The 13,523-nt window shown below is 36.3% G+C and overlaps 1 protein-coding gene across 1 annotated transcript in view; it reads right to left on the bottom strand.

Moving 5' to 3' along the window:
- DPP10 (dipeptidyl peptidase like 10) overlaps positions 1-13,523 on the bottom strand; it is a 442,364-nt gene that overhangs the window by 99,455 nt on the left and 329,386 nt on the right. Inside the window, exons 6-7 of the mRNA XM_075069831.1 lie at positions 2,529-2,581; positions 2,345-2,426 (exon numbers count right to left, since the gene is read on the bottom strand). Of these exons, the coding sequence (XP_074925932.1) occupies positions 2,345-2,426; positions 2,529-2,581 (135 nt within the window). The remainder of the gene's footprint in view (positions 1-2,344; positions 2,427-2,528; positions 2,582-13,523) is intronic.

Raw genomic sequence — 13,523 nt, 5'->3', positions numbered from 1 at the left:
ATGGATTCTTTCACTCAGTATGAATTAGTATGTGGAGCAGGTGGATCTGTTATTATCTATATAGACATTGGTATGCCTTATCAGTGGCATATTTGGCAGCCTGAGACTCCATGCCAATTGCATCGATAAGTTATGTGAATACAAACACTTATTTTGGGTGCCTATTACGGATGTCTATTCATGATTCAGAGCTGCTGCTGTTTGGCTGTACTCTCTTTATCTAATGTATCTGGGGCTTGTTTTGCATGACATCTTTTGTCTGGGGGCCTAGTGACGCAGTGCCCAGATACCAGTACAGTGAAAGATGCTTATAATTGGGGGCCACCATGTACCACGTGCTCTTAATAGGACAGGCTCCCCTATAACCTGCTCTGCTAGAATTATCTGTGCCATCCTCCCTCCATTAAAGAAGCAGCTGTTATTTCTCACAGGAGCAACAGCAATTTATGCATACATGATCCTCCTCCTTTTTGTATTTGCATGGGATGCTTTGGAGCAGGGTGTAGGTAGGGGACAAGTATGACATAGGCTTTTTTTTTTGCTATGTACCTTTTTTGTTCCTTCTCCCAGCATGCATTGCTGTAAACAACATTTCCTTCTTGTTAGAAAGCGCTGAAACACTTTGATAATGTAGCTTTGCAGATGGGATATAATACTTGGTGGGCTGCACAAAGGATTATGAGTTTTAATGGAAGTTATCCTTCTTTTCTAAATCTGCAGAGCAAATGGTAGCATAAAGGCCACAGTGCTGAAGACATTTAGAAAGTACATTAACTTTGTAATGGACATTATTAGAGATGGTTAATGTAATCTTTATTGCATTAAAATTATGGCCAATATTTTCAGACTTGGGTGATTAAAGTTAGGCACCTAAATCCATATTTAGGCACATAAACAAGAGGTCTAATTTTCAGAGGTACAGAAGCTCCCACAGAAGCCTTTTAGGCACCCATGTTTGAAAATGTTGGTCCAAATTTCCAGTGATAATCTAGGCAAAGTATATTCCACATTGTTACTTTTCTAACTTTTAATTTTTAAATGTGTCACTCTTTTTGATGTATTTTAGGACCACATAATGTTGATTTCGCAGCAATTATCACCTACAGTTTTTTGGTCATGCTCTAACACTTTAATCTACCACACAGTGCAGCACTGGAAATCTTCCTATGAATTGCAGTTAAAAAAATAATATGACACACTTAATTCCTACTAAGTTTTACACACGTTACCACCCTGTCAAGCATGTACATGGTGCAGTGCCTAGTAAATAACGTACGTATTTGTTATTATCATTCTTGTCACTATGCATTGGTTATTGATAAATTAATGTGGTTAATTATTAAAGAATGCCAAGCATGTTCCAGAGGACTGTAATTACTTCTGGCTTCCCACCCCCATGTGCTTAATGCGATGGATCCCAACCAGAGGCATATTCTCCATCTCCACTATATTGATTAATGACACAAGCAACAGGTAATCCTCTCCAAGTGGCCAATTTATAACCAATCTGCATGCAGAATGCTCACTGAAGTTCCGTGCATGAAGGGGTGCAGGCTCATGCCTGAAGGCAGTAATGACACTATTAGATCATTAAGACTAGGACTCTGTGATTTCTTCATTTTGAGAACTGAGTTTTCCTTATTCTCCTTAAACCTTTCTCTTCTATGCACCAACTCACATAAGAGACCCCAAAAATATAGATTAACATTAATGCTGCTTCTTGAATCAAGATTATTTTTTCTTTGCTTACTTCGTGGGATTTTGTAAAAGTTAATACTTATTTGTAAAACATGTTAAGATTATAGGATGAAAGGCAATATACATGTGCAAAGTATTGTTATTATGGATTTTAACTGACCTTTACAATAATTTCACACAGAAACTGAAACCAATGCATTTTCATCTTGTTTGTCAGGTCCACTCTGGGTGTCAAATGTGTTGCATTTTATCCAAGATTTCCACAGATTTTGCACCTGAAAATTTTTTCATCTGCAACCCTAGTCCTCTCCTAGTGCCTAGCAAAAAGACTGATTCAACAAATCTCTTAAGCAAATTACTTTAACTTTAAAACACATGCTTAAGTCCATCCATATGCACATACTTAAGTGGTTGGCTGAATAGGAACAGACTTAAAAATGAATTTATGAATCAGGGCCAGAACCAACAACAAGACTAGTCCTTGCAGGTTTTATAATCCCAAGTCTCAATAAATCTACAATAACAGAAACTTCTCTTTATGTTTTTGTTCATTTGTTTTTTGCTTTGTAATCTGTCTGGGGTGGAGTGTTAGCACAATATATTACAATACTATGTTTAGCATAACATTTTAAATGACTGTTCTTACCAGTTGCTCTCCTTGTACACCCCATGCCGCATACTGTAAAATTGAATCCTCTACTTCTGGAGGGTTTAACTCCCAAACTTCCCTTGAAAAAATGTAAACATTTTTACTTGAACACATTAACACCACCACACTTTTAAAACATTGAAACTTAATCATATTATATTGAAAAAACAAAATGACTTACCTTGTATGTATGTTATAAATCACATATGAAGCTGTATAAGAATAATGAAAAACCTGTAACAAGAAAGATAGATCCAGTATTCATAGCTGTCATTCAGTACTAAGTGTGAAGAACATATTATATTGCCAATATTTATAGTCTTCCAATATGTCCGTACATTGTTTCCTCGTTACCTAAATTAAAGTTTGTGTCAGTATTAATTATAATTAATAGGTCTGAAATATGGTTTGAATGCAGTATGAAGGACAAACAGCGTTTGCGGTGCAACCCACTGTTCTAAATGTACAGTATGGTTAGTTAATTTCATCAATCACTAAACCTGTGCAAAATGTTCATGCCCCAAAATCAGGCAAACTTGCCCCTACTGCAAAATAATTCCCTTGTTTGAGAAAACAATAAAAATGACTAGGCAGAAAATATGTGTTCTCTTGCAAATTTACACCAATTTATAGTCAAAACAAAGGCCTATGTCTGGACCTCCACTGTCAGTTCTTTAACTTTTTAGTGGACATAGATATGTGTCAAATGATAGCCACCTGACTAGCCCATCATGGAGGGTTACAAACAGAATATTTAATTAGGAATGATATAATAGCAAGGAGAACAGACAGGTACAGAATAATATTCCTACAAAAGTATTCATGCAGAGGCTAAACTAACTGACTCCTAAAGACAGAAGTGCTGTGTTTTTCTGCAGAGTATTGGAGGGTTGAAAATTAGGAAGACATACAGGAAGATTATGAGAAGAGAGAGATAGTGTTACATAATGAGAATCAAGCAAAGGGTTTTTATCTGAACAATCAGAATGCAAAGATGCTATAAAAAATCTACTGCAAAATATGAAAATAGTTTAGTAAAACTCTACCTAGCCACATTAAAATGTATCTGAGGGTTATATCATGTTATATGTATTAGTCAACTACAATCTGTTACACCTATTTTACCAGTCCTCATAAGAAAAATAAATCCTCAGATAGATGGTGACAATAAAACATAAAAGGTTTTCCTAGTTGAAAAAAAGAAACACTACAGTTAAGTAACTAGATAAACAAATAAAATCAGTCCTAGGAAGATGGTTGCAACACTAATAACGTTTATATTCTCTATACCACTGAGATATTTGCATGCAGTTGACAATGAATGAACAACATGGATTTCTGTTGCAATGAAAATTAACAAAATCATTAAGGAAACACAGTCATGAACTACACCTTCTTCATAATTAATATTTGAAAGGAGTGAAACAACAATTCTGGTTTACAATTTCAGGAATTGTTATCTCTGCACTGTGCAAAGCTAAAACAAGATCACTAGACCTAAAGCTGCAGTGGCCAGTGGAATTTCAATTCAGAAATTGAAGAAAGTGGCTTGACTTTTTTGTGATTCACTCTCCCACTCTGTGAAATAGAAATAATGATACCTATCCACCTTTGTGAGGGGCATGAGGATCTACAGATAAGAACTGCTATATAATAGCTACATCTAATCATCATAAAATAATAACGGTAATCCAAAGGGAACATGTGAGAAAGGGGCACCTGAAAATGTGGATATCACTAATGGAGCCATCTCTCTCAATGAATAATGTTCTAATAAAACTGGGATGTTGTTTTGGAGAGAGTGGGATACCTCACAACATACTGAATTTTAAAAATAAAATAGGACTATAATTAAAAAGGCAATGTCTTATGAAGTACTCAGATCCCTGAAAGGTATTACCCTGACTGGGTTAACAGAGAGATTGCTCTCATCGTGACAACCATATTTTCAAATTTTGTTTTTCCCGGGTATCCTTTGAATTCCAACAGAGAATTAATTAAAGGATCCAAAGAAACACTATTCTTCTTAGGGAAGCTACAATTCCTTGCAGGTTCCGATCCACTCAAATGATAAACAAATTAAATATAAGGGCCCTTTTCTTCCCCCAAGAAAACTTCTAAAATTAAGCTGCCTGTCTGACCACACACATTCAACATATACCAATTACAGGTGTTTATCGAGAATTAGTGAAATATTAAAATCCAGAAAGATTGTTCAATCCAATGAGAACCTCAAATCCTTCAGAACTCCAGCCCTCTCTTCTTACCTTATTGGGCCTGTGGATGCTACTACATTATAAGTAAATAATATAAGCAGATGCCTCAAGGAAAACTTTAAAAACATTCAATTAGGAAGCAATTGTACAGATAGATTTACAAAATATTCTATATTTTCGCCACATTCTTCATTACTAAGGATATTGGGTTGGAAATGGAACTGTTGCCATTTTAGGGCCTAGTTCAGTCACCTTTCCTGACAGACCTTTCCAGGACAAACACCATGACTCTATGGGTAGTCCTGTAGAAAAAAATCAACCCATTATTTTTGGTGTCTGGAGAGTCTATAGCACCAGGAGGGGAACATGAATAAGAGTTGATGTACTTGTAATAAACAAGGGCTGTTTTCATGAAAACTAAACAAAATATAGGCAAGAGGATATTGAAAAACATGCATGGTGTGAGGGGTATCCATAGCAATAACTCTTTAAAAATAAACTCTTAAAATATTTTAATTTTGTAAACTTGATATCAAATATACGTTATTTCATTTACGAGTTATGTATGTTTTCACAATATGTAACAAATAAAGTGTTAAGTGGAGTATGTTTTAGTAAGAGATGTTGAACTACAAAGTTATTTTACACAAACTACTATTACATACAAAGTGAAGGGTATTTTATATTCCGTTTAATTCCCTCTCCTTTTTTGTTACTTAAAAATCTCAATCTAAATATTTATGAGCTTTGCATTGAAGGTATTGGTGTCTCCAGAATGATTCCTACAGTTGGAAGAAACTGATATTACAAAAGGTTATTTACAAAGGAATCTTCTCATTTTGCTTGAATCTTTCATGCTGGTTTAATTTTTTTTTAAAAAAGAAGTACTAATGATAAATTAACAAATAGGATGACTGGTTGTTCACACTAGTTGTAATAGCCAGAGACACTAAAAAAATCTCTGTCTAGATTCAAAATATTTGGAGGTGGAAAGTGATTTCACTCTCTAAACTCTCATTGCTATAATACGAGTTATATCCTCAGAGCTGCTCCAACTGCTTTGTACTGTGGTGGAGGCCTAATGCTGGCTTAACCAGCCCCTTTAAGATTCACTGATGTTAGGGAATCTTCTGGTTGCATAGAGATGATGCAGTGGCTCCTAGGTCACTCTTGTCTTGACCCCTAGTACATAGGGAGTGGTCAGGGAAAAGGGGGCATGGCTGGGACATCCATATTCCCTTTTGGAATCAAGAGCAGCTAGCATAAATCAGGGGAGCTCCAAGGTAGGCCTGATTTATGCTGAAGACAGGCCCAAGACTTGCAGGGTGAAGTGATAGCTTAACTCTGTTTTTGTCCCTTCCCACCAGTCTTGCATTAAGCTCAGCCCAGACAGACCAGACAATCTGACCCTGTATATTCATAGCTTTCTTTGTGAAGGTTGTAAGATTTAGTTCTAAACTATCTGATTTTCCCTTTCACCTCTGCACCTGCAAATATTTCTTATAGTCCTTGCCTTCTAGTAATTATGGTTGTGACTATGCTCGAAGACTGCATCAGGATTACCCTTTCAAACATGTCACCCGAGTCACCATAGCTGTAATTCTAACTGACTTAAGAGAAGTGAAGTTCACTAGTATCTGATGAAAAAGAGCACACTGAGGAAAAGGAGGGAAGAACATAGTGAGAACAGAGAGAAGAATGTCCTGCTAAGTATAGGGAAGGCAATGAATGAATGAGAAAGCAAGGAAAGCCTCTTGCAGATGGAGCAAAGAGGGAGGGCAATGTAACCATACTTCTTGTGTTTTAAAAAGTTAAATACAGTCAGATCACCTTTGCACCATTATGATCAAGTCGTTATCTTTTATCAGTTTATTCACTGGAGGAAAGTGAAGAAAGGACAGTGGCCCTGCATTATTCAACAACATGACTGTATTTTTCAGAGAGGCCACTGTGAGGAGATTGCAGTGGAAACATGAAATGTAGACGTGCCAGTATGGAATGTATGCTTGCCCAGGCTCACTCGACTATGGCAAATAAATAACATTCGACCTATCTACTGAGATAACTTACAAAATATTCTCCCCATCAGCTGGCAATGTTGATTTAGGAACTCTGAACATGGACTTTTAGATAAAATAGACAGCATATTCCCTCTCTGAATATTTTGTTTATTTTTTCTCCCACTGCTGCGCACTGAGTAACAGCTGTGGATTCTACATGTAACAGCTACTGAATATTCCATATTCTTCTCAAAAACAGCTCTTTGGAGTCTTCCATCAATTTGTACAGTGAACACAGGCTTTCATCTGAGGGCGTTCAGCACTGGAGGGGGGGAATTCCTCTGCATTTATATATGAGAAATCAGACTAGAAAAACTAATATTACAAAGGATCCAAAAGAAAAAGCAGCTTTAAGATAAATAGCTCCAGACAAAACACATTAGAATAACAATCTATTACTCAGCAAAGAGTCAACAATAAAAAAAACAAACATCAATTATGATCTGAACCTTCAGTCGACATATTGTCCTAGTTTTTAGCAATGTCCTTTATTTTCTGTATGTCAAGGTACATCTTAGTCCTGCTGGGGTTCCTAAAAATGAAATATTGTCATGAAGCTCAATGCCTCAATGCCCAGTCTAACAGAATGTAAGGAAACAAAGTATAATATGTGCCAAGCTGCCAAATGTGCAGTTTCATGGCTCCACTAATTCTGTAATGTACTCCAGGAAATATTCACTTGAAAGGAGTGATTTAGAACATTTCTCAGCAGTGGAGTTTTTGGGCAAAATACAGCTAAGAGAACCTAACTAACAACACCAGTTGTGAGGTGATAAGTGTCCTCAGCTCCCATGGAAATCAATGGGAATTGACAAAACTCAGAGCATCACAAGATTAGGCACTCTAGATTTTTGGGGAATCCAAGTACCCTTTAACTGTGTATTCTAACTGTATTCTATACCCTGCTTACATTACTAAGGCCTTATTTATTTTAAGAAGCATAAAGACATCACCTTGTTAGCTTGGATTTTTTCAATGGTTTAAATGACCTATGCTATATCTTAATTGTTTCCCTACCCAGACACTTGTACAAAGTGTGCATGTGCACTTTGAGTTAGAGTCTCAAACTCTTAGTCTGTCTGAATTCTATCACACACAGTGAATTCTCCCGTCTGATTTAAATGAGAATAGTATAAGTCATGATAGCACTTGGAATGAAAAGAGTGGCAGAATCTGGCTCTATATAAATAAATATGTTAAAATCAGCATTGCCTCATATGCTCTCAATTATTTTCTCCAGTCATATCAAAGTTTAGCTTCCTCGTCCAACTAAATGAGACAAGTGTCTGATAAGCAGTATTCCCACTATTGATTTTTTTTTTTATGTGGATTTCACCAAACAACAAGAAGAATGCCTATCCTGGGCCTCTTGAGTGCTCTTCCCATTAATTTGAATTGCAATGCAAATAGCATCACAAAATTAAACCAGCAGCATATTTCTGCATGACCACTGCCACTTATCTCCACGGGGACCCTATGGCATGGAGAGAGAAGCAGTTTCTCAAGTAAAAAGGCACCAAGCTATGAAGATCTTTATTATAGGCCAGTGTTATTAGAACTTTTATAGGTAATATTTACACTCTGGTCACACTAAGGTAAATTTTAGGATGCTAGCCAGATAATTTCTGTCTTAAAGAGAATAATTAATTTTGTTTAGTTATAGAAAGCATTTATTGCCATAACATCTGCATGTCATCCCAATAAGAAAAACACAAATCTGAAAATAAAACTGTCTTCCCCACAGAGTGCAAATGACTGACGCTATTGTTGCAGAGTTACAAACTTTGGTTGTTAGACTGTTCAGCTGAGAGAACTGATTTTTCCTGAGCTCAGCTCACATAAGAAAAATAATCTAAAACTAAAATAGGTTTATTTCTTACACAGTCATCATTACTGCAGCACAGATTGCAAAATGAATAGGAATTAAGAAATAAAGGGAATGAAAACACTGTAAAAAGGAAAAAATAACAAAAAGCTAAAACAGCTACCTTAAAATACATTTACTTCTCATTCATCCATGAACACTCACCACTGAAAGAGCTACACAGTATGGAAGTAAGAAGGCTGTGCTATTAGCATATTGATTGGAATATTGTCATATATATGGAATGTTGGTTGTAGCCGATGTGCTTCTAGAGGCAGTGACAGAGTGACTTTGTTTTCAATTTTTTGTTACAATTAAAATTTTGAAAATTTTTTTGATCATTGACTTATGTGCAATTTAAAATATTTTAAGAACAAAGCATTCATTATAATCATCTAGTCTTATCTCTTGCATGCATAACACAGGTCATGAGGCCTCACCCAGTAATTCTAGCATCTAGTCCAGAATAAAACTTCAAAACATTCTAAGAGATTTATTTTTATTATACAAAGGAAAAAAAATTGTTTGACTCTGGGAGAAAAGGCAATTGGAATAAAATTGGAAGTCTCCAGCATATGTAACAAACTATGAATAATACACATGTACACAATAACAGGTTAGAGAGAATGGAAAACGAGCAAAATAAAAGACAGGCATGAGACTGGCAAGTCCAGCATACCATCAGAGACATGCTGGAATTGTTAAGTATATTGTACTATCATGCTTATGATGCAATCAGATCAAGACAGCAGAATGTAATTGTGACAAATAACTTTTGTTTCCCTTTGGGTGAAAAACAATGGAAAAAAGCAGATATTTATCACTTCTCTAAAGTAAGAACATTTTAAAAGTTTCATTATCTATGCTATGTGTTTTAAACCCAGAAGGCCATATTCTGCTCTCACTTTTGTTGTATTTACACAGGTGGGATTCCAGTGTAAATTACTCCAGATTTGCACCAATGCAAATGAGAGCACAGTTTGTGCAACATGCTGAGGTCCAAAATAAATGTAAGAGAGGGACATTTCTAGACACCTATTAAAAAAAATCATCTTGTTCACTGACTCATTTGGGAGATGAACTGGAGATACCAAATCCACTTGAGGACAGATTCATTCCTTGTCTCTCTCTGTTGCAGGAAGCTGGGTTAACCTGGGGTGAAACTGGTCTTTGCTTTAAACAGTCAATATTCCAAACAGCAATTTTACCCCAACCCTTCTGCTCCAAAAAAATAAATCAATATTCATATAACAAACTTCCATTTCTTGTTTACTTTGCATTAACTTGAGGATATGTGCTTTGCTAAGATTACAGTGCAAAGAAAATGGAATCAGTACCTAATGTGCTGAGACAGAACTTCCAGAAGGCAATAAAAATGATATATCCAGTTCTTTCCTTTGTGTTAAAAGATGTGTGGCTTCTCCATTAGTAAAACTTGTGATGTAGTTAATAAACTGAAATTAGTAGCAGCATGTCTATTGCCCAAGGCAAGGATTCAGCTCATAGATGAATCCTTATTCCATTTTGCAATCTGTCTACTAAATATATTTGTCATGTCATCAATATCTCCACTGAAGTTAAAAATTCACCTTTTTTTGACGCTATATGATAATTCCTCCTCCTTTTTAAGCATATACCAGTTGCTTACTCAACCTAACTCGGTGGCACTCTTCAGCACAGGAGCTGATATTAAAGAAGGTTTAAAAACACTGAATTTAGCAGTGCCAGTGTTGGAGTTTAGTATGATCCTATAACGAGTTATTTGTGTGAACAGAATATAATGTGAAGTGAAAAATGAGTTTTGCCATTTTAACTTCAGAGCTGCAGGCATATTAAAACAATACGAATAAACTCTTGAGATGTGGGTGAAGAGCTTTAAGAGACAAGACACTGAATCAATAAAGGCTCAACTTTGTATATCTAAGAAAATTATGGGCCCTGATTCAGCTAGATGCTTGAGCCCATGCCTAACTTAAACCACCTGAGTAGCCCCACTGATTTCAATTGGGCTCTACCAAGTATTCCAAGTGAGGAACACACTTAAGTACCTTGCTGAACTGGGGACTTGTACCCCAATCCAACAAAGCACTCAAGCATGGGTTTAAATTCAAACACCCAGGAGCTTCAATGATAACAATACATGTGTTTCAGGATCAAAGTCATGATCAGCAGAATATGATTGTGTTTTGTTAACAAATGAAAGTGTTATTCAGCAGGAATTTGGACCCAGACTTTAACTTTTATCCATATGAGTAGCCCTTGCTTTTATGAATAGTCACATCGAGGATAATGGGGCTTCTCTAAATAATACAGCTGCCACAGTTATTAACACACAATCAGGTTCTGTTGATCATGGCCTTCTCCACTGGGAATCTTTCCAATGACAGCACTAAGTGCTGGATCTGGCTCCCAGGGACCCAAAGAGACAAAAAGACTCCACAATATTTTTTTTAGAGGAATTTGACATTTTTTTCTTTGAACACCATTATTGCTGCTCACTTTTGAGTCACATCATATTTATTCTGATCTCCTGAAACTGACAAGAAAACCTAGCAGCCTTTGCCAGTGGAATTATCATCCTACTTCACTGAAAAAAAATTATACATACTCAGGATGGCGTGGGTCCACTCTACCTATGGCTACCAACCAATAGACCACCTGCATTCTAAGGATTCAATAAATTCACCCATTGAGAAGTTCTTGACAAACTAAAGGAGTTTTGGTCCAAGAATTGTGACTCTGACCCATGCCTTTCGTGGCATGTAAAAGAGAGAAATGAACAATTGGTAACACTTCTCAGTGAAACACTCAAAACACCATTCAGAGAAGAAAACTTCCTTTCGTCCTTCAAACACTAGGTCTGGCCAGCATCGAAGAAATCCAGCATAGAAATATTGATACATTATTTCTAGCAAACTACTGCCCAGTGTCAAACCTGCTATTCCTGAGCAAGCTCATACAGAAGTTGGCTTTAATTAGAGGAATTGGCATTCTAGACCTGGTAAAACCTAGATTCAGCAATCCAACATTGTGGACCATGAGATAGTGCTTTTTCACCTGAGAGCGATAATAGGCATCCAGAGTAATGCATTCAAATGGTTTGAATTATTCCTGGAGAGACCAATTTAATGAGCATTTATGAGAAACTGCACCTCCACCACTACATTTCTTACTTGTGGAGTCCAACAAGATTCAGTTCTCTTTCTGGTCCTTTTCAATGTCCACATACAACCGGTAGGTGAACAGGTGGGATGATATGAACTCAAGTCTAACAATATGCTTATTCTTCATCACATATGACCACATAACTACCACCAAGATGGCACAATGCTTGGAGTAGTTCAGCTCATGGATGGAGAACAGCTGGCTACAACTGAATCTGAGCAACACAAAGGTGATGCAGATTGTCAGAGAAAATATTCTGAACAGTCTGCAGTCATGGTGAAGGCTTCTTTGGTCGAAAGTACATATCCATAGTTGGACAATTTGGTCCATAATCTAGGAGTACTCTTGGATTCCTCACTGACAATAAACTCTCAAATAGCAGCATCTGCGAGTAACATCTTCTATCATTATCATTGAGTTAGGAGCCTCTGTCCCATCCTAACATGGCCTCATTTATTCATACCTTCATCACTTCTGAACTGGACTACAGCAAATACAATATACATTGGCATCAAACCTTCAACACTTAGAAACCTTCAGATATTACAAAATGCTGCAGCACACCTCCTCATCAACACAGGTTACCATGAGCCTAGCAAATCCCTTTTGCTGTCTATATTGGCTTCCCATAAAATTTTGAATAAAGTTCAAGGTCTCAGTTCTTATATTCAAGCTCCCTGGTTCAGGCTCAGAAGAGCTAAAAGACCACCTAAAGCTTGGGGATAAAGATTGGGTCAAAAAACTCTACTAAAACAAGACACTCCATCACAGATGCTTCTTTCCCTGGGCAGAGAATGAGAGAGCAAAGAGCATGTAGTCACATGGCTTAATTCACCACAGGACGACGTTCAGTTACTACAGTGATGAGCGCAGTATACAAATCTATATAGAATAGAATAGTATCGATATCTGCCTATCTAATCTATCTAACAATTCTGGCCTTTACTGATGCAGTATCTTATTTCTTAAAACTCTATATGCACTTATGAAGAGTTAATCCAAACTGGTTTGATGTGTTTGCAGCACTGAAGTTAAATGACAAGGTCATAACTTTGCAAAGCATCATATTTATTTGATTCAATCAAGATCAATTACTTGTCATGATTGATAACAACCACTGTATACCATTGGTCATAATTTATGGATAGTATTAACACTTTTGGGTATGAAATATTGCCAGCCATAACAACTATATGCTGCCAAGCCAAAATAAATATAAGAAAGAGTCATTTCTAGACACTTAATTCATCTGCAAGAAAAAAGGCTGTCAAGTAAGCCTAAACAAAAAAGCACACCTAGAAACTCTGCTGGAGCCTCAACTGCTCTATGCATCATTTTTCACTAAGATTAATCACCTCAAGAAAAAGACATCTACTGTAGAGTGTTAATTAATTCACAATCAAACTCAACTCAGCTGACCAGCAGTACAATGTGATACAAGTACCGTGCAGAATAGCTGTGAAAACTTGATGTTTACTGCTAATTTAAAAACTAAGATAGTCCATTCTATATTTGGAGATGCAGCTCAATCATTTTTGAATACATAACAATTTAAGATGAGTGAATTATTCAGAACAGAATTTTCACATTACTACTTTTGAAAGCCTAATACATTGCTGTCACTTGAAATTCTATTAGTTACACTATCATGTAAAATATGTTTCTTTTTGAGTGTTATTTGATGACTTAATACAAAAAAATATGGAACTGATTCTGATCTCACTCACCTTACACCATTATAAATCCAGTATGACTCCATTAAAATCAATGTTACACTGGTGTAAAACTGGTGTAAGATCAAAATTAGGCCCCATCTAATTCCACATAACACCTTCCTGTGTATGAGATATAATACTTTATACTGTAAAAGC

This window comes from Chelonoidis abingdonii, chromosome 10 (assembly GCF_003597395.2).
Source record: "Chelonoidis abingdonii isolate Lonesome George chromosome 10, CheloAbing_2.0, whole genome shotgun sequence".
Classification (NCBI taxonomy): domain Eukaryota; kingdom Metazoa; phylum Chordata; order Testudines; family Testudinidae; genus Chelonoidis; species Chelonoidis abingdonii.
The sequence above is the reverse complement of the archived record's forward strand: the minus strand, read 5'-3'. Positions and strand labels throughout refer to the sequence as shown.